The following is a 22,039-nucleotide window of genomic DNA, read 5'->3' as shown; positions in this document are numbered from 1 at the left end:
CAAATAGGGGAAGCGGTGATATGGGTGGCTAGAAGCGGTGTGTTAACATCTAGTGCATAAAGGAAAGGGAACAGATGGAACAGATGCAAGCGAGGCAGCTCAACCATGGCTCAACTTTAATTATTGTTTACTGTGTTTATGGTTTATTGTTTTAAAAGAATCTAGAGCACAGTTTCCTACCGATCACGTTGAGCAGTTTTGTCAGCCTCGAGATTGAAGATGAAAGAGAGCAGAGAGCGATTGGGGGGTGTGTCCACTCGCTCATCAGTTGCGTGCGCTACTCACGAACAAAATTCCATCAACTGAGACCATTTTCGACGTCCCCGTTACCGGTGCGTGGTATGCGTCAACTCAACAACCGTTCTTTTGAGCTTTCAAGTCTGTGATAGCTTTTAAAATAAAACAGGTATGACTGCAGACAAGTACAAGAGTGCACGTAGCGAGCTCGCCGCTTCGTGGCGCCCGATCCGTCTGCAGCCCAGCTGAGGAGGGGCTGAGGACTATGGGACGGTCTGGACGGTGGTCGACGATGCCAACGATGCTTGCTTGCGTCCGTGCAGCTGTTCCATCTGCAAACGCCGGATTTTTCAAGCTCAGTAGCGTCGCTGGTTTGATTTGCTGACCGCTGTGCCATGCACGCCTGTATCGGGCAGTGCCCCACCGGCTTGACGGTATGACTACACAAGCAAGCGAATGGAATTGCGATCTACTAGCCCAGTCGCTCAGCGACTGTCTCAGTCCACACGACTTGAACCTCAACCTGTACAACTTCGACCAGACCGACGCTTCTGACTGCCCCTACGTGCTTACCAGTCCGCGATCGCTGGAAGCATGCGCCAACCAAGGCGTCAAGGTGAGAGTAAACCCGCAGCGCGTAATTGCGGGCCAAAGAATATCCCGCCCTGCTGTGCGCAGCCGGTCGAGCTGCTGCCGAGGCTCTTGGAAGAGTTCTTGGAGGAGCTGGCGCCCGACACCCCGCCCGACGAGGCACGGCGGCTGTACGAGCTGGCCGAGCGCGAACGCATCGCAAAGCTGGCCCGGTGCCGGCGCGAGCGGGAAGCCCTGATCCGCTTGGACCGGCTCCGTCGCCGTCGGTCGCTGTCCTTGTCACCTGGGAGCCGTTCTGCGCATCGACGGAGCGGCACTAGGCAGCTGGGCGTTCTCCTGTCTTCAGGCAAGCTGCTGCCGAGAACAAGGCTGAGGCCGGCTGCTTTCGGCTGTTAAAAAGCGTCTGAGGCTGGTTGATTACCGGATTTGCAGTGCAGATCACTGTGGTGTATACGTAATACATAATTAAGCCAAGCGAACGCCGAAGCTATATGAACGCTCGAGGTCGCTTAACTTGCTGAACCCAAAGACGCGGGCTTTTACATTTGCCATAAAGAAAGCGGCTGGGTGCCTGTGGCCGTGTCAAGCTGCCCAAGAAGCAGCTTTTACTGTAGGCATCTTGCCACCATGTACTTTGTGGTGGTGAAATAAAATTATTATACGCAGCTGTACGTGAACCCCACAGTTCTCCACGAGGGTTCTGGAAATGTGGGAGCGGGGAAAAGCCGGTCCTAGCCCTTCAGGATTCTTCACTGCGGGACTGAGACCACCATACCTTGCAGAATCGCCCTTTTACTTTAGCCCATAGCCGCTGATGCTTATCGCTTGAAGCTGCTCTATCATAGCTCCGTACCAGTTGGGCTTGTCTGTTGGCTATTGGAAAAAATAGGGAGGTTTTCCATCAGAAAATGTTAAAGGCTGGAAAGAGAATTTGGTTGTAAATTATTCAGCAGTCTGCAAATACCACGCAGTGGTCCATGTAATGTCTTGCACGCCATTGCTAAAAAGAAAACATGCAACTGAATTTTATTTTCTTATACCCCTGTAATATTTCGACCTCATTTGATCCTTTCAGATTTGGGCAAGTCTGAATTCACTTCTGGCTATCTGACTTTCTGAGGAATAAGAAAACATGTCAGTGAAAAATTGTTTGCTATCACAATGCAATTTATTTGTCCTAGACATTTGTCAAGGAACACACATTGCCAAAGGCATTGTTGGGAGAGGGGCATGTAACCCAATGTCATTTACGGGGCATGCACGTTGATGAAAAATGGTGTTTTCATGCAGTCGGGACAGCTAGACTGAAAATGATAAATGCTTAGCAGTGGTCTCTCATTGAAGAAGTCTATGTTTTTATATAAGGGAGTATACCTAGTGGTTTCCACAAAATTAATTTCTTTTTTGTAAGTTGTAAGCCTTATAAATATTTGACGCTGGGGGTACAATAAGAAATATATGGTATGCATGTCTGTTCCTCGGCAGATGTATGAAGACCAAGAAAAAGATATAAGAAGCAAAAAAAATGACAGAAAGAAAGCATCATTCAATGTAACACTCACGACATAGTTGGCAGTCTGTTTTATTCCCTAATGGTTGTTGGAAAAAATACATTCTAAACAGTTCTGCTTTCGTTGTGAATTCATCTACCGTGAAGTTATGGTCAACACGATTGGAGTTGTTAGAAGGTTGTTGCACATAATTTGCACATTCAACCCAAACAGCATGATAGAACTTCAGATGCAGTTTCTTTTAGTGTGTATTGAGCGATTTCCTTTGAAGTGCTTCTTTCATATGCGATGCATTATATTCAGCTGCCAGATACACAATGAGAAGCAATATTATGTACTCTCGCCAACTCATCTTTATCCTGAGCTGTGGGCAGACTCCAGACTGTACACGCATGCACAAGAATTGACCTGTGTAGAATGTATTTACATAAAATGGAAATCCTTGCATTTTTGTTAAGAAATTTCATCGTTTTACATTCATTAGCAGCAACATAGTTGACATGATCATGCCAGTTCAAACCAGAAGTAAAATAAACATCCAAATGTATAAATTTGAATTCATGTTTTCATCCGGCATCGATGTTTGTCAAACCTGATTTCAGAAAGCCTATGTATTGAAAAGGGCTCAAAATCAAAACACCTGAGAAATACTTGAAGCAGTAGAAATTATGTGCTCCGTGCACAGCCTATAAGGGCGCCACTGAAAGCGGTAGTTTTCAAAGTCTTTCCGGGATAGGAGTTGCGGCTGCTCATTCGTGGCTGCGAGGATTGGTGATGTTCGCTGGGGCGATCTATTATTCCGCTCCTGCCGACTTTTTCTATGGCAGCCTGAAACATAAAGTTAAGGTTGGCCTTTTGTCTTGTCTTGTACAGGCAAAAACGTTGATGATGCTGCAGCCATTAGGGAGAAATTAATGCGCACACGCTCCAGGTGCCTTCTGCAAACAAGTGCATTTTTGAGCCCCGCTTTTCTGTGGGAATGCTGCATCGACTGATCAATTCGTTTAACAGAATAATCGCTGTCTTTTTCTTTTTCATTTATCCTGCCTTTGCTTTGCAGGCTCTTTTAATATGTGCTCATGGTGATGCGCCTAGATCCAATATATGAGACATTCTGCGCCACCCGCCATTACACTGTGCCAGCACTGCTGTCTTATTGGCATATCGCTTCATCGGCCGAATTCACAAGAATTTAATGCAGTGTCACTAACGACCCCATATCGCAGAGAATTTGGTGCATTGTTGATCGCTGTGAACGAAAAAAACTGGTTGGAAAATTCAGGAGCGGTTTGAAGAATTCATATTAACGCTAAATTTCTCAAGGAAGTTCCATAACTGAAGGAAGGTAATCGGGCGGAAATGAAAACTGAGTCAATTTGAGTGGGGTGTAAGTCGAACCCAGGACTTTCGTGTTGCAAGACAGACAACACTCACACAACCTCAGCTGATTTACTGAATTCGCGATGCGAACGGGGTCCAACAACGCAATCACGTTCTGATATTAATAGGTGATGCTTAAATAAGCTCCCCAGTGTTTAAAACATCCCTCATGCTAGCCAGGTCTTCATGGGAACGATGCATAATTCTATGACAAGAATCGATTTTTTTTCTACCTTCTGGAGGTTTTTTTTTTCCTTTTTTAGACCAGCGTAGACCATTTTGCAGTTTGGACCTCATTTTCTCTTTTCTTTCTTTATTGCTATTTTAATTATTTTTATATCACTGTTTAAAAAAAGGCTTTTTTTATAGTGCGCTTTTGCTCCCTTTTATTTATTTTTAATTGGCTGCAAGGGCGGTAAAGCTTTTGCGGGTATGGGCTCCTTCTCTTTCTTTGTTTCTTTTTTTGTTGATCAAGAGGACAAATAAAATGAGTAAACTGGACTTTGCCGTAACAATAGATTGGATTGCGGCGATGATATGTTTATAGCGTACACAGACGGAAATGCGTGAAACGTGACAAAGCGAGCACTTACAATCTTCGCTTCGTAAAGCTTATGCGCTTAGGTAAAAGGACAAAATAGTTAGAGATGCTATTCTTGGCAAGCACCGCTTACAGGCCATTAAATGCATGTACCATGCAATTGGAGCACCGTGTTTAATTAATTAAATTTCGTACCTGACGCTTATCATATCCATCTTTACTTTGCACTCAGGACCTATTAATGGCTTCAAAAATTAAGTGCCATAAAAATATATGGCACTATTAAAGGTTTATTTAATAACCAACATATGTTATTTTTCCTCTACCTACAGGGAACAATAGCGTTGTTCAGACAATTCATGATGCGCCAAATATTATGTGAAATGCTTTCATATTGAAATATGAGACAGGAATGACAAGTAATTTGTTAATGCACAGTGAACTTGAACAGTACGCTCTAGGTCGTGCTGCTTACCGAGCTGGGACGAGTAAATGCAATCTCCAGCGCATTTTTTATAGCTTTCGAATATTTACCCTAGCAAGAACTATCGCTCGAGATGCCCTGTAGTTTGTTTCACAGTGCATTGGCAGCGGATGCTGTTAATGTAGCAATGCAAGCGCCGCGAGAAAATGAATTCGTGATGCGAGGACTGCATAGAAACACATGGCTAGCAGACGATGTTGCCAGCTCCGCTCCTGGATTTAATTTTAACTTCGCCACCAGTGGCATGGCTGTTGCTTTCCATAGGGTGTATAAAGCGAGGCAAATCTTGCATAAGCAGCCCGTCAGTATCATCTGCAAAGGAGTTAGCGTTTCTGGACATGTACATGAACAGCACATATTTTCACAAGGTCTGTATGATGTAAACCTTTCATGTTTATCACTTGGCCACAGAGATATAATTGTGTTCCTGGAAATAAACTACCAGTTGTTAGTGTGCTTTACATGCGTTGCATCCAATTTTGCTCTTTTTTGGTACCAGTTACCTCAGTCTTGTTGAACCATCCTGCCCATAAGCACATACTATCCAACATTTATGAGCATACGTCCAGATTTTTCTTGTATGAATACTTTTGGAAAAATTAAAACTCTTAGTACATTTAACGCATCACTCTAAGAGTCAAATATGTGCATTACACACTTGCAACTGTCTTCTATCCTGCGAGCTTTCTTTTTCTTTTTTTGAAAACTTTAATTCTTCATATGCCAGTAGGCAGCTGTAAGCTTTGTAGATGAACAGCTGTGTTGGTTAGTCTGGATGAAAGTGGTAGAAATAAATTTAAGTTGGGAATCCTTTGATGGCTAGAATGGCAGTGGCAGTAGAAAGGGCTTAAGTTGTTGATGCGTTTGGTAGTGGTATTGCGCTCTAGAAGTGTAATGATGCAGACTAACACATTGCTATTTTTTGTTGTGCATCAAATGCTGAAGAGTGAAAGTATTGATTTATGATGGATATGAAAGAAGGCATTTATATTACAAGAAAAATAAAATATTTTCAGCAGTGGTATGTCATGGGAGAGTAGGATATTGTAGTGCGTGCTTTCTTGCCAGAAAGGTCCTTACTGATATAAAATAGACTGTTTTTACCAGAATGAACAAATTTTGAAACCTTTCTCAGCTGGCGTGCCTTTGTGCAGATGAGGATGACGGCAGTGTGGATGACTCCACAAGCACAACCCGTGAGCCGAGTTCATCTGCCAAGGGAGACTCAGACGAGGGTAGCACACCTGGCTCAAGCACAGAAGGGCGACCTGCCAGCAAGTCTACACCCACTTCCCCATTTCGACATCCGGCACCGCTAGTTCCTGTGCCATCCTCACTGCTTCCCTGGGTTGGCCAGTCCACGTTGCCTGCCAAGGTAACCATCAGATCCTGATGCCTGAGGTGCAAATCAAGGGGTTTATAATGTCTTGAAGGGACGCATGAGCTTTCAGGGATGCCACAATGAGTGGCTCAGAATTTATTTAGACCACCTGGGTTACTTTGCCATGCATTTATATTGACAGTGCATGGGTGCATTTTTTATTTTGCAACCCTTGGAATACAGCCACCTTGGCAGGGATTGAAGCAGTGATCTTAGAGCCACTGAGCTACCGTGGCAGAGTTGTGCTGATGACTGATACTCGTACTAAGCAGTTATGACAAGAATACTGTTTAAAAATATGTTAGTTTAGGCAATTTTGTGGCGAAATTATTATTAATAGTAATAATAATTGGTTCACAGGAAAGGAAACGCGCAGTTCCTGTGGACACCTGAACCATGCTGTAAGGGAAGGGAGAAAGATGGGAGTGAAAGTGGAAAGAGAGGGGAAAAAGAGCTGTAATGGAGGGCTATGGAGTAATTTCGGCCACCTGTGGATCTTTAATGTGCACTGACATTGCGCAGCTTACTGATGCCTCTTCGTTACGCCTTCATCAAAATGCAGCCGACGGCGGTCAGGATCGAACCCGTGTACTCCGGCACAGTAGACGGGAATCTTAACCACTGCACCACCATGGCGGGGCAAGCGAAATTTGGTAGGAAGGACATTTATGAAGCCTTTAGAAAGCTCATAGATGTTTACAACATGTGCTGTCATACAGCTCAAAAAGAGCCAGGGTATTTAATGCCGGAACTTTTGTTGTCAGTGACATACTTCAAATTCGGGGTGAGTGCTGACTGAGTAGCTTTTGTGTAGTTGTTGCCACACATTAAGTCTAGCTGGCATTTCTTGTAATAATTCTTACAGCCTGATACACACTGGCACAGGTCTATACATCCAGTGGGCCATGTAGCAGTTTTCGTGGTCCAGGCTCTCTCTGCTGGCTGAGTGAAATAACATCATTACAGCACCTATTGGGCACCCATATCACTTTTTGGTTTCTGACTCCTTGTGTTAGTAGTTAGCTTTGTTACGGCACATTTGACATATCTTGCATACCCAAAGTGACCATGATCAAATTCAGTTAGGTACACAAATGATCATGCATACACAAGATGCAAGAGCACGTGTGGTGCTAACAAATTCACTGTAAAACTCACCAAAAGGAAGACACGCTTATTGATGCATTGTTCAAGTTCTGGCACTTTGACTAGCTTTTTCAAATGCAAGTTTTAATCTGCAAACTGCTTGCTGTCTTTTTGAATTTGCTGACAATGACCAGTCTTTTTCAAGAGGTAGCATACAGAGAGTGTTGCATCCTTTACGATGAATTGTAGTTTGTTGCCTGTTTTATTATTGCTTTGGTTAGCGATAGACAGTGTATTGCTTAGAGTCTTGTCTGTGAGAGGGTGACTCGGAGCATTACATGCATTGCCGCATACGCACAGCATGTTGAAGTAGGGAAAGGGCAAGATAGATAGATGGATTTATTGAAAGGAAAGGCAGAGAAGGGAAAGGGCGAAGCAGATTCTACATGCATGGTGTCGACATGAAATCTGGGCCAGTGCCATTCTGCAATCCTGCCCCATGTTCATGGCAACCAACAATGCCTTTATGCATGCTGAATTTGGAACTCTAATAGGTAGGACTGAAGAGGGATTGTGCTGCGTCATTTGAAGGACAAATGCAAGGGACCTCATTGCAGGACGTGAAACTACTACAACTGATGCTTCAGCGTCGGCAGCGTGACGAAGAAGCAGCTGAGCAGCGCCGCTTAGCACATCGTGCTTGGGACCGGGAAAAAGAGCAGCGCGGTCTGCAGTCTCGTGACAAGGTGAGGCACTTTCACTGCATGGTTGAAACTGCATTGACTGGGCATAAGCTCAGGGTCATTTGGCTGCGCTTTGCTGACTGCTTCATGCCATAGAATTGCGAATCCTATTGGAAGGATTAGCACGGATAGCATGCCTGTATAGGTGCATGCTACTCCTGTTCAGCACTTCTTTTTCCATCTTGTGGTGTTTCGACTTTGTCAGTTGTTTCTGAATTGCCAAGGCATCTTGCTGTGATTGTTAAAAAAATGTCCACCATTCTTTTTGTTGAATGAAAAGTGGGAGCTGTGCTTGTGTGAATGAGCCATCTTGTTATTCAAGCATTTTCACAGAAAGAGTAGCTCTCATGTTGTGTATACGCTGCATGCTGATGGCTTAATTTTTTGTTCTGTGCAGCCCATGTTAGGGAGCCTTGCAGCGTCTCTGTTTTGGTTTTTTTCTTTCGGCAAGTATCCCATTTTGTTTCTTTTGTTGCCTGGTGGTAAAGTGCATTGCCTTAAAGCTTTGTCTTGTGGAAAACTGCAATGCTCTGTGCATGGCAGTGTTTTTAAATGGATTGTTGCAGCTAGAGAGCCATGCAGAAAACATTGCATTCTAGCTCAATCAGGAGCTTTTGAATACCACATCCTTTGGACAACCAGTCCATGGCAAGTTTGTCTTTCTTGGAGTGCTGTTTCAGTAGCATAAAACCTTGTGATATGTTGCAGAGTTGGGCAGTATGTCTGGCTCTTAATGGAAATTCAGAGTTCTCACTACGCGAGCACACCTCTTATTTTCCAACATGAAAAAAAAAAAAAAAAAAAAAAAAAAAAAAAAAAAAAAAAAAGAAAGAAAGAAAGAAAGAAAGAAAGCAGGTGATCAGGAACAACAGCAGCTTGCTTTAACCACAGTATAAAACTGGCTGCATGTTAGTGTTAAAGCATTAGGAGTGCTACCAGAGACAAAACAGGCATCTAGCAACTAGTGACAATGAGCGAGCAAATAGTACTGAAACATCGGCCATGAGCATACCGTTACTGCGGAGACTATGATCTCGCTAGCACTTTTTCTCTGCCTCTTGGAGAGAAATTCGAAAACGACGCGTCTTGCATATTTTTGTGGCCGTATATTATTGAAACCCATGTCAAAATACAATGCTACTAGCCATACCAAAATTCATTTATAATGTTTCGGCCGAGAATGAAAAAAAAAAAAAAAAAATTGTATTGTGCTGAATACCACATCCTTTGGACAACCAGTCCATGACAAGTTTGTCTTTCTTGGAGTGCTGTTTCAGTAGCATAAAACCTTGTGATATGTTGCACAGAGTTGGGCAGTATGTCTGGCTCTTAATGGAAATTCAGAGTTCTCACTACGCGAGCACACCTCTTATTTTCCAACATGAAAAAAAAAAAAAAAAAAAAAAGAAATAAAGAAAGAAAGCAGGTGATCAGGAACAACAGCAGCTTGCTTTAACCACAGTATAAAACTGGCTGCATGTTAGTGTTAAAGCATTAGGAGTGCTACCAGAGACAAAACAGGCATCTAGCAACTAGTGACAATGAGCGAGCAAATAGTACTGAAACATCGGCCATGAGCATACCGTTACTGCGGAGACTATCATCTCGCTAGCACTTTTTTTCTGCCTCTTGGAGAGAAATTCGAAAACCACGCGTCTTGCATATTTTTGTGGCCGTATATTATTGAAACCCATGTCAAAATACAATGCTACTAGCCATACGAAAATTCATTTATAATGTTTCGGCCGAGAATGAAAATAAAAAAAAAATTGTATTGTGCTGAATACCACATCCTTTGGACAACCAGTCCATGACAAGTTTGTCTTTCTTGGAGTGCTGTTTCAGTAGCATAAAACCTTGTGATATGTTGCACAGAGTTGGGCAGTATGTCTGGCTCTTAATGGAAATTCAGAGTTCTCACTACGCGAGCACACCTCTTATTTTCCAACATGAAAAAAAAAAAGAAAGAAATAAAGAAAGAAAGCAGGTGATCAGGAACAACAGCAGCTTGCTTTAACCACAGTATAAAACTGGCTGCATGTTAGTGTTAAAGCATTAGGAGTGCTACCAGAGACAAAACAGGCATCTAGCAACTAGTGACAATGAGCGAGCAAATAGTACTGAAACATCGGCCATGAGCATACCGTTACTGCGGAGACTATCATCTCGCTAGCACTTTTTTTCTGCCTCTTGGAGAGAAATTCGAAAACCACGCGTCTTGCATATTTTTGTGGCCGTATATTATTGAAACCCATGTCAAAATACAATGCTACTAGCCATACGAAAATTCATTTATAATGTTTCGGCCGAGACTGAAAAAAAAAAAAAAAAAAAATTGTATTGTGCTGAAAAATTTATTAAGTGGGATTGCACAGATGTGATTTTACTGTATATGGGACAACAGCAGTAATTTTTGGTGTGGAATATAAGCCCAGTGTAAACTAGGCTTTACTGTGCATTCAGTTAGCTAAGACCCGGGTTGAAATAAGCACTTTAAGCTAATGGAATGGTATCGGCCAACTTCCTATTTAAACTGTGCATGTACGTAGCAGACTATGCCTGTAATATTTTTCATATGCTTTCTCCCACATCGTCACCAATCATGATCTTTTTCCTCCCCTTCCCCTTCCCCAGTGCAAAGTAGCAGGCCAGATTTTAATCATTCCGGCCAACCTCTCTGCCTTTCCTTTCAATACATCCATCTATCTGTCTATGTGCCTTTGTAGAAATCTTGCATGGGATATATATTTTAGAAGGGAGGAATGCAAAACTGAATGCCTTTTCAACACTTCGTGCAAAAGGTTAGTGTATCTGTGTCTGGCACGTCTTCCATTCCTGAAAATTTTCCTCTTCCTGCACTTTCATTTCATTTTCAGAAGAGCAGCTGTGTTTACAACGAAAAGTTGACAGAACATAATTTTTCACTAAAAAAAGATCACTTGGCTTTAACACTGACAATAAAATATGCAGCATGCTTTGTTGGAACAGGTGCAAATATAAACACTGTGACAGTTGTGTTAACAAGAAGATGCTTGCATTCATGTTTGGGTACGAAAACATACATACACCACAAATAAGTTAGAAAAGACTGCCCAAACACAACAGTTCTCTTGAGGTGCTGCAGTTCCTCGTTCAGAAGAACAAGCACTTTAAAGCTGATTGGCATTAACATTGTCGTTTTTTACTTTTTACAATGTTGCTTATCTGGTATTAGAATGATAGGCAGGACTTTCATGGCTTGTGGTGTAGTCGCCGTTCAGTGAATTGGATCTTTTCTCTCTATTTTTCCACTATTTTTTCTTTTTTCGTGCCATTTTTGCCAGTAGGCAGCATCTTGAAAAGTTTTGTGCTGGAGAGGTTGTGTGCAAAGTTGTATGCATGGTGTATGCATGTGGCCACCTCATGTGACATTCTGCAGTGTTGCTTTGCAGCGTTGGAGAAGTCGTCAGGCCCTTACATCCAGCAGCAGTTGCGAACTTCTGGACAGTGTAGCTCTCTCGGCAAGTGAAGAAAGACGCAGCAGCACATCCCGACAAACATCCGTAAGCTATAGCTATTTTTCTTCATCCTGGGACTTTAGCTGAGTTCTGGAAGTGCAAATAAGGACCAATTAGCGGAATCAAAGTGTATAACAACAAAATCCACGTTTCATTATCTGATGCAGTGCTGCCCTTTGTTACAGCTAGTACAACCAGGAGCTCTAACAACCATGGCAACTGTGTTCTTGAATCATTTGTTGCCACCATTTTCTTTCGTTTTTGAAGGAAAGTGCTGTTACTGCAACCAGGGTTCCACTGAATGGAACAAGGACTCTCTAATGATGATCTCTGTTTGCATACACTCAAGCAGAGCTTGTGGCATGTGCAGGCAGCATCGGAGCAGCGGTTGCACCGCGTCTGGGCCGAGGAAGAGGCTCGGCGTCGGCAGCTGGAAGAGCACCTTCGCCAGAAGGATCAGCAATGCGCGCAGCGGGTGGCACAGGCTGCTGCGCAGAGACAGAACGAAGCACGCCGTAGTGCTCAGCAAGTGGAGGAGCGACGAGGACAGGTGGGCACGAGCATAGCTGGTGATCAGATTGCATGCACCCTGCAAAGATGCAGCTGATTGTAATTAAAGGACCAATGCACAGACCTTTCTCAACCATATTTACTTTCTGGTAAATGAAAGAATCTTTCCCAGATAAATGCATGCCCTCCTTCGGGGTTCAGAAACATGCAAGGACATCATGGAATGTAATTTTTAGATTTTGGATGTTGTCTTCTTGTAGTAGTCAGCATCTGCCTCACTACCTTGACATTGCAAACACGACTCCTTGCAACCTAGGCTGCATGCAGTAGTGATAGCATTGAATAACCAAGGTGCATAGACATTATCAAAACTAAATTTGATTTTTTTAAGGGGATTTTCAAGCTGTAAAGAATATAAGGTAGATGTTCTGTGATAGAATGCCATTAATTTTGCCCATAGGCCCCGCCGTGGTGGTGCAGTGGTTAGAACATTCGAGCTACTGCACCCAAGGATGTGGGATTGATTCCCGGCTGTGGCAGCCACTTTTCGATGGAGGGGAGAAGCAAGGCGCCTGTGTGCTGTGCAGTGTCAGTACACATTAAAGAACCCCATTTGGTTGAAATTTCCGGAGTCCTCCACTACAGTGTCTCTTGTCCGAGTTGCTTTGGGACTTTAAACAACACAGACCAAACCGAACTACCTTTTTGCCCATAGGGGCACTGCTATGGCAGTGCTGCTGTAAGCATAGGAGCAGTCTGTTCTTCAACTACATTTCAAGAAATGAAGAAAGAACAGTGTTAAACTGTACTAGAAACGACTACTTGCAAGAGATAAAAATCTAGGCATCTGAAGTGCCTTTCAACGAAAAATATTCATCTGTATTGCACTCTGACCTAGTCATTATAAAGTGTAATATGTGCGCTTGCAGAGACATTGCCTGACTGTCTTCTGGACTGTAAACACAACATGGTGCCAATGTCAACTCTAGCCTGACTCTCTTTACCAGTTCAAATCGATGAGTTGTTCCTTCATTAGAATAACATGCAAGGTTCTGCCAGCATTGTTATGCTTGTCTCCAACTGTAGATTGTCCCCGTAAGGCACACAAATGGCACTGCCAAAACTGTATGTTTCAAACACCTCTTTCATGTGCCTCTTCAAATCCTGCCAGGTAGCATTGTTGATCTCACTGTAATGATGGTGATGTCTGATATCTGTATGCTTTCATTTTTGCAACTTTTCCAGTGAAAGTCTGGGCGCACTTCACAAATTCAGAACCTTTCATCATTTGGAATCAATTGGTGTTCCTAAAATGAAGCATTTTAAAACCACCAATGAAAGTTTTTTGAACGGTGACAGATTCTTCATTTGTGGGGTGCACAGAACCAAATTATGGCTGGGAAAGATAAATGAAAATAGCATTTAGACATGCCTGGTTGACTTGGAAGTGGCAGTATTTGCACGACTAACACTGTGCTTGTGCTGACACACTGTGGAAGATGTTTCATTCTTGGCTGGGTGCCTAGGTGCTTCAGCAGCAGCGCCAGATGGATGCTGCACTGGACGTGTGGCGGGAGCGCGTAGCGGAGTACCAGGCAGCGGCCAATGGGCGTGCTCGCCAAGTAGCGCAGCAGCGGCTGGAAGAGCGCCGCCGTGAGGCCCTGCGCCAGCGGCTCGAGCGGGAAGCCGAGCAGCGACGCAACTTGGCTCGCATCGAGGCAGACCGTGAGCAGCGGCTGCAGGCAGCAGCAATGAGACTGCGTGACAAGGAGGAGCGCGCCCGACAGCTGGCGCACCAGAAGGAGATCTTCGTTGAGCAGGCTGGTCCCTCTTGTCATCATCTTGCAAACTGGCTGTCACTTGCTAGAGCGTCATGGGGTTGGTGACTAGATTTTATCATAGCATTGCAAAGCATTGAGTTGCTCAGTATTACCTAGCGAGGAAATGGCCTCCCTTGTCTACACCTTCGTTTGCTGGGAGTATGTTGGTAAGGGTAAACTTTGTAGTTGGCTTGGCTAGCGTTCAGCTGCAGAAATAAGGTTGCTGCTGAATTCATATGTGCAGAGTTTTAAGTCTTGTTGGTTATGCATTTCAAGGAATATTGATTAAATTATAGTGGTAGTAATATTCCTGCAGTCACAGAACCTCTAAACTATATTGTATGAGTTCATGAAAGCAATGAAAGGACAAAAGTGCTTTCCCATTGCGTGCTAAGCAAATTTTCTGAAATCAAACGCTATCATTTCTTTGATATATCATGTGCATGTGGATGCTTGTTGCTGTCAGCAAGCTAGTGCTGTGTAACTTAGTAAGAGGCCTTATTTCTGTAGCTGTGTCTACATTTCTTGCCAAACAGTAGCCAAGCCAAATATAAAGTTTGGTCCTTCTGGAATTCCCATGGCAGATATGACTGAAGTGCAGTATTTCTTTTGGGTAACTATGTGGAGCTCTTTGGTTGGATGGTACAGTGCTTGTTAGCATAACATAAAAAAAATTTCACGCACATTTTTCGTTACCTTCTGCTTTACATATTCATTTGCTTCTACCAGTTGCATTTAAAAGCTGTTGTTGCACATCTTCAGTGCATGGGTGGCAAGTTTCTCGCAAGAATCTCTTTAAAGAAAGCAACTTTCCCTGCTGAATGTATGTTCTGCATCATTTCTCCTTGCATCTTTACATTGTACTGTGACATAATGCTGTGATCCACTCTGGCCATCATGGCCTTAAAGTTACTGCTTGTAGTGGTAGATTGGGTTTATGCTATTTTAGAAGTGTACAAGTCTGTCTTCCACTTAGCTACTTAGCCTTTACATAGCAGAAAAAATTTTGCACACTCACCAGAAATGCATTGGTTGCCCTTTTTACTACCGTGGCCAAACCCTGTTTGTGGCTAAGTGCTACACAGTTTCTGGTTTTGCTTGTGATAATTTGGGCAGAAGCTGAGCCACTAATGCATTCTCTGGTGCCTCTAACTCTCCCTCCAGACAACAGGCAGTCTGCCTATCAATAGTGCACCAGGAAGGCAAGGAGCAATGTCTCAGTCCCTGTGCTAGTAACCTTCATTAATTGTGCTGCCCATAGTTGCTTCGGGTACTCCCACTGCATGTCTCTCTGGCCAGGGCAGTAGGTATTGCTATGCTCTGCTTTTTCCACAGCTGTTCATTTGCACTCTGCATGGTGGAATGGGTCTGTACTGAAGGTGCATTGCAAGCTTGTATGACAGCACGCAGAATGGGTGTAGTAGCGTTTTGTCCTGGTTCTTTCATTCACTTTCATGCTTATTGCATTGTTGCGCCCACAGTCACGCCGCCTTGCCCTGGCCACAGCCCAGTGGCGAGAGCAGCTTCGCCTGCAGCCCTCCCTGCCACCCTCTTGGGGTCCCGGCCTCGTCAGGAAGTCCCGGTCTCATGAGTGAGTTCCGCATGCCACCTACATTTTGTGAAGGGTGGACTGCGAGACCATCCAGTAAACTATAAGCTGAGCCTTAAATTATAGAAAAGCATGGTCTCTTGTGAAAATTTGCAAGAAAAAACTGAAAGGTTTGCTTGCTGAGAGTGCTCACTGGTAACTTGAAATGGTCACAAGAACCTTTACAAGGTCTAGCACACAGTGTGCATAAAAAAAAAAAAAAGCATTATAACAATGCAGCTGTTGATTGTTACTACAGTATGACAGTACAGATATAAAACTTGAGTTTTGTGCTATTGAAGCTGTCACTTCAAAGCAGGAATGCAGTGGAATCTCGATGTGATTCCCACGGGCATTGAAAATAAAAACTTATTATCTGAAAATCTTCATTATCCAAACAGGCTCCAAAAGACTGCAAATACATACCTACATGGCACAAAGCTTGCTTTTATTAAAGCGCTTTAAAATGATCCGTCACTCTCCGCTTGACTTTTTGTTTTTCAGTGTCCAGCAGCAAGCTTTTTTGAAACTCAGAAAAGTAAGTAGCAGTTTCATCACTCCGTCCCGCACACGCGACAAAGCCACGAAGCGCGTCCAAAGCTTTCAGTGCACCATCAGCAGACAATGACTGACGATCATCACTACAGTCTCCCGCATCTTGGTTGTCACCATCCTCATCGCTCTCCTCTTCGGCAGCAACATCGGCTATGATATCTTGAACACTGCATAATTCGTATGCCGCCAGTTCGTTGTTCACCGATATAAATTATTTGGAGACACATGATATCACCACAATCAGGGATGTTAATCTCTGTGCCGCCGGCTTCGTTCTCCACAGCATTGCCAGACTTTTGATGCGGTTGGCAATCGTTTTTGGTTTGGCGCGATCCCATGACATAGCCAGAAAAGAAAGCTCTTGCAGTTGGGCGGCAAGAAGATAACTTTCATGTTCTGCAGCCATAATATCAACAAGGTGCACAGTGAAATTTTCGAGAAAGAGAAGAATTTTACGGTTTTCGGCACACATCCGAGCATCCAGAGGGGTGAGGAACTCTGAAAAAGGCGCCGTTCATCCATGCCTTTCTATTCACCTTGTAAATGACAGGAAGATACAGGTTACGGAGAAGCAGCACAGCTTCCAAAACTTTCCAATGACTGTAGGCTTAAGCTTTTCAGTCCTGTCTGTGTTGCAGCACAATAGTACAGTCACCCTTTCTTCATATTTTTTTTTTTTTTGCCTCCTTGACATGTCTCATCTTTCATGCTGACTTTTCTCGAGCTCAATGTTGACGAACAGTCCAGCTTCATCTGCATTAAAGATGTCCTTTGGTTAGTACTGCGAAATTACTGCCGGCAGAGCCAAAAGCTGGTTGGAAACCTCACCTTCATCGGCAGACTTCGCTTCGCCAAAACGGCCTTGTACGACAGGCCATGCCATGTTTGGAAATGGTGGAGCCACCCGCCCGATGCCTTGACATCGTCGATGGCCAAAGAGAGCGCAATTCTATCCGCTTTCTTGTGAATAACAGTGCCGTCAACGTTCACGTCCACTGCCCTTACTTCCTTGAATCTGCCAGGAGGATGTCTTGCATTTTGCCATGCTGCGCAACCCCTTTTTTTTGCACAGCAGCAGCGAAGACTTGGATGTTCTTCCGAATTTCCTCTCTCTTACCGACGATCGTGTTCAGTATGGAGATGGGCAAATGAAATTTGCGTGTCAGGTCCACACATTTCTTTCATGGATTTTTGTTGACTTTTTAAAGGTTGTTGAGTTTTTCTTTTAGCGACAATGCTTTCCACTTCTTAGGCACGGTGAAACGCACGAGTAAAACGCATCACCAAAACTCAAGAACCGCAAGTACAAACAAATATAATCTGAACTCGCAAAACAACCAACACAAATAGCACTGAAAATAACTGCAACGACGGCCTGCCTACACCACGTACCTCGTCGTCAATGCATAGGCCAATCAGTGCTTCTTGGCCACATGATTCTAATGGGGTTGTTCTGCCTTGGGATAAGTGGCAGAAAAAACAGCAGTCGATCATGATCACCATGATTATCACGCAGCCTGCGAACTTTGCTCCTAGAGGCCTGCTTACTGCCGCAGGAACTCTAGCAGGCACTAAATCAGAGGCTTCGGTTTCAGCTGTACCTACTATTAAATCCCACTAGAAATCTCGCTGCCTCTTGGCGCGAAAATCAAAACCACGAGAGATTTTTCTAATGTTTTCGCAACCGTATTATCCAAACCCCCGAGGAAGTATGATCATATAAGCCATACGAAAATGCATTACCTCTACAGATAAAACTCGATTTAACGAAGTTGAAGGGAGCCACAAAATATTTCATTAAATCAGGAACTTTGTTAAATCGAGGGAGGCATTTCTCGGTCACTTAATCCGATACAGTTGATTATTATGTGGTGCCGCGGCATCAAGGAAGTACTGCGGCATCATATTTGCAAAGCGTAAATGCGCTGGAAATGAAACCATGTTTTGATAGAACGGTGCAGCCTACTTAAACGAAGGCCCAAAGAAGCTGTACTGTTCTGCCATCTTTAAATGCAATACCAACTCGTCCAATATGCTTTGTTGGTACAATGAAATTGTGGCCCACGCAACCACCAACACCGACAGCACGTAAGAAAAGTGGCAGCGAAAGTTTTACCTCGACAAGAAGGGTCCCAGGGGATTAAATTTCTTTCCCAGCAGAGTCGTCGCTGATCTTTGCTTGCTTATGGTTTATAAGCAACATCTGTCCGGATGTTTCGTGCATTCTTCCCTCTTGTTCTGGCAAACTGTCGCAGCAGGTTAAGGGCAACCATAATTTTTTCTGGTGTTGGAATGCTGTACCGCTGCCGACACTGGGTCAACAGGTCTGCTTTCTACCACTGGCGAAACCTCAAGAAATAAAATCAATACAACTCGCGTTTCGCACCACGCAGTTTGGCAAAAGTGGGACATAGTTTTTGTGCGATGTTACCATTGGCTCACAGTCAATACATTCTTGAGCGTTTTGTGCAAAATAGACCAAAAATAGACTTTTTCACCTTCATTTCTTAACAAAAGGTTTGTTAAATTGGGATAGATAGTTAAATTAGTTTCGTTATTCCGAGTTACTCAGCGTCTGAGGGGAATCGGTATATCTTCGTTAAATCGTGACTTTTGTCAAATTGGGTTTCATTCAATCGAGTTTTGACTGTATAAGGCATCGGCCAGGAAAGAAAACAAACAATGTATTATGCCGAAAAACGTATTAGGCGGAATCGTATCAACAAGATTTCTCTGTATGAGCATTTCTTCCTGTTTCTGAAGTGGCAACTTCAAAATCCGTTTGATAACTAGGGGTGTGCAGATATGCCAGTATTTTTAATACAAATAGAATATATTTGTTATTCGATTTGTATTCATTCCTTATATTTTAAAATGTCTACACCAAAAATTTTCGAATTCACTGCAATTTCCCCACACTGTGCAGTGAAGCACACTCGAAACATGACAGTCGTTTTATGGGGCGAGATCTTTCTGTTTGTGAAAAAGACCTTCCTAACAGTGTACAAAATGAAGCACTTGACAAAACCAGGAAAAAGGCAGGGCTATTCAATATTACCAGTTGCGAAAAGTCCCATTGGGCCCATGTACCAAAAACTGCGTTTTTGATTGGCCTAAAATTGGGTGCTTACAAATAGCGGCGGTGCCCGCAGCCGTTAGGGGAAACTGCATACAAATTGAAAACTTTCAGGTTATTTGTAAGTGTACAACCATGAAAATAAAATTGTTCAAAAGTTGCAGGAGTGATAATTTTTAGAAATAAAATTCATAGAGGCAATTAAGGTGAAACAGAAAAAAGAAAGGGTGATTTCCAGAAGGAAATGATGGATAACAGGAAGCTTCTGTTGACCGCTTCCAGATGGCGCGACAATTCATAAGCACCCAAAAAATGCGCACAAGAACAGGACACTTTTTGAAGTGGAGTTTCCCAACTGGTATGATGTAAAAGCTTCGGGAAAAAGCATCGTTCTCACTTTGGTTTCATATCAGATGTGGACAACCACCGTGCACGTGTTCATCAGATTAAAATTAGTGATGCGAAGGACTTCTAGCAGTTTTTTTTTTTTTCATGCCTATCGATAAATTGATCGTTTGGTTAATTCTGACTTCTGGTCCCTTGAATTAAAAAGTTTTCTGTATGCAGTAGCGATAGGACAGTTTAACTTGTTCTTATACGGATCCTCGCTGCACAAAAAAAAAAAAAAAAAGAAAAAAATGGAATCCTATATAAAAATTATACTGGATTTTTCAGCTTTGTATATACTTCTGTGCAATTATAGTTTAATTTTATTTGCAAATACCATGTGAATTCTGAAATACAGAAGACATATTTGATATTTCTGGCATTAAAAGAAAAATATAAAAATTGCATTGCATTTTATACAGACTGCTCTAAAACTAAAGACTATGTTGGTAGTGCAGTAGTACGAAATAGAACGGAGAAAATAATACGACTGCCCCAGTGTGCATCAATTTTTACGGCCGAATGCTATGCTGTCTGCGTTGCCGTGGAGAAAATATTGGATGAGAACATCAAAAACAGCATTATTTACACAGAATCATTAAGTGTCATCACTGCAATAAACTACAAAAATGCTATTGAACCACTGATAGGAAACATCTTACACAACATAGTAAGGATCACAGCACAAAGACATACTATAACATTCTGCCGGGTACCCAGTCATATTGGGATTAGGGGTAATAAACAAGCAGATATATGTGCTGCTCGAGCAAAAAATTGGCAAATAGAACAAATAGACACGCCACACAGAGATTGTATGAAGTTAGTATGCAAGAAATTAAGAGAGAAATGGCAGGCTGCTTGGGAAAGGGAAGCAGAAAACAAGCTTCACTCCATAAAGCCCATTTTAGGAAAATGGCAATCATGTCATCATCAGAAACGATTCATCGAGATAATTTTATGTCGCCTACGCATAGGTCACACCACATCACCCATAACTTCCTACTAACAAAGAAAGACAAACCTGTGTGTGAAATGTGTGGACAGGAGCTCGCAGTTAATCATATTTTAATCTCATGCTCTTAACTTGAAGAACGCAGGAAAAAATATTTTACTGTATTTTACAAGGAACACATTCCATTTCACCCTGCATTACTTTTAGGAGAACAAGCACTCGTCAATTTTTCTACTGTTTGCGCATTTCTGAAGAAAGCCAATGTTTTAAATCAAATATAAGTATCATAACCCTAAACATCTGACAGATCATCTAACCTTGTGTTTGGCGCATGATAGCCGCTGTTGCTTATGTGCCATAAAACAACATATAACTAACTAGTTCATTTCTCCTTTTTTTTTTAACTGATCAGATATTACATATTTGATTTGATATTCAAAGGCATCTTTCCCGATATTCATATTCAATTCGTATTCAAAAATTTCAATACTTGCACACCCCTACCTACAACTCAACTTCATTGGTAAGCAGGAGGAGTTTTACCCTCACTACATTCGTTGATGTCAAGAGAAACCATTGGCATGCATTTTAGCAAGTTCCCTTTTGCAAATATTTTTAAAAGTTCATCATAAACCATTTAAACGAGGTGTTGTATGAGTGTTCAAGGAATTGTTTTGCATGAAATTAAATGACATGTGGAATCGGCACATAGAAATACATTGTTCCTGAATAGTTGATAATTGTGACATCATTAATATAAAAAAATGCATTTTAAGGACCAGTGTCCCGACCTGTGATTGCTGAAAGCTCTCCTGTGAACCTTTCTAGGGATATCCTCGACTGAGCTGGAAACTTCCACCTGGGCTTCCGTCCGGCTGGCTGGGAAGCGCAAGCAGACTCCTTCGCCAGAAGGGCACCTGCCTGCATTTTGTTGCTTGATTTCCTTGGAATGGGATAATAAAATGCATTTCTGCTTCATACATGCACTGGCAAAGCTTCAATAAGGCACACTCCTGTGCACACTGGTTTGACAACCTCCAAACTGTGCAAGGCCAAAAGCATTAGGAGTATTTTTGTCACAGGCAGGATACCTAGTCTGGCAAGTTTTGCTAACAACACTTAGGAAAACCTACACGAAAGAGTTGTAAATGCGATGTACTTCTACTCACAGCTTTGTGATAGAGGCCACCTAATCTAATACTGCATCCCTCAAATTTAAAGACCACTGTATTTACCCTCCTGAAAGGCGTGTTCTGATAATTTCAATTTTTTATCAAGAAATCTGAAAGTTGCTGAGTCAGTGGCATCATTCAGTCAGTAGCTTCACTGAACTGTTTTCACATTAATTAGAAAGATTAGCGTATGTAACTAGGACACAGACTTAAAAGGCAGGACGAGTGCTCGTCCCTTCATCTTAAATGCCCCTGTCCTAGTTAAATGCGCTAGTCTTTTTAATTAATGACACACCAAATAGCCCAGCTTTCTGCCTTGATTGCATTGTTTTCACCCTGTGAGGAGCTTTCTTTTTCTCTGGCTTATTTTTATAGCTGCCTCAGAATACCAAATTTTATCTACAAGTGTTACTTTGTGATGCTGCAGAACAAGTGATCTACTGGGGGAAATGACCAGTGTGCAATATGATTTTAGTAGAAACCTGACTATCGTAGATATACAACTGTTCATCATTTGCCCACATA

The 22,039-nt window shown here is 42.7% G+C and overlaps 1 protein-coding gene across 1 annotated transcript; it reads left to right on the top strand.

The window, feature by feature from the left end:
* The first annotated feature begins 69 nt into the window (after positions 1-69).
* On the top strand, positions 70-21,322 carry LOC146197873 (uncharacterized). The gene is made up of 10 exons (XM_084593143.1): positions 70-853; positions 916-1,174; positions 5,899-6,119; positions 7,829-7,957; positions 11,386-11,496; positions 11,822-12,001; positions 13,488-13,781; positions 15,263-15,372; positions 15,874-15,907; positions 21,171-21,322. The coding sequence occupies exons 1-10, from the start codon at positions 674-676 to the stop codon at positions 21,279-21,281; spliced, it is 1,629 nt and encodes a 542-aa protein (XP_084449269.1). The 5' UTR covers positions 70-673; the 3' UTR covers positions 21,282-21,322.
* Positions 21,323-22,039: the final 717 nt, after the last annotated feature.

This window comes from Amblyomma maculatum, chromosome 2 (assembly GCF_055883805.1).
Source record: "Amblyomma maculatum isolate TAMU_Amacu chromosome 2, ASM5588380v1, whole genome shotgun sequence".
Lineage (NCBI taxonomy): Eukaryota > Metazoa > Arthropoda > Arachnida > Ixodida > Ixodidae > Amblyomma > Amblyomma maculatum.
This window is presented reverse-complemented; position numbering and strand designations above follow the sequence as displayed.

Coding starts and splice junctions, on each gene's coding strand:
- LOC146197873 (XM_084593143.1), top strand. CDS start 674: ATGACTACACAAGCAAGCGAATGGAATTGCGATCTACTAGCCCAGTCG. Junction 854..915: donor GCGCCAACCAAGGCGTCAAG/GTGAGAGTAAAC, acceptor TGCTGTGCGCAG/CCGGTCGAGCTGCTGCCGAG. Junction 15,373..15,873: donor AGGAAGTCCCGGTCTCATGA/GTGAGTTCCGCA, acceptor TTTGTTTTTCAG/TGTCCAGCAGCAAGCTTTTT.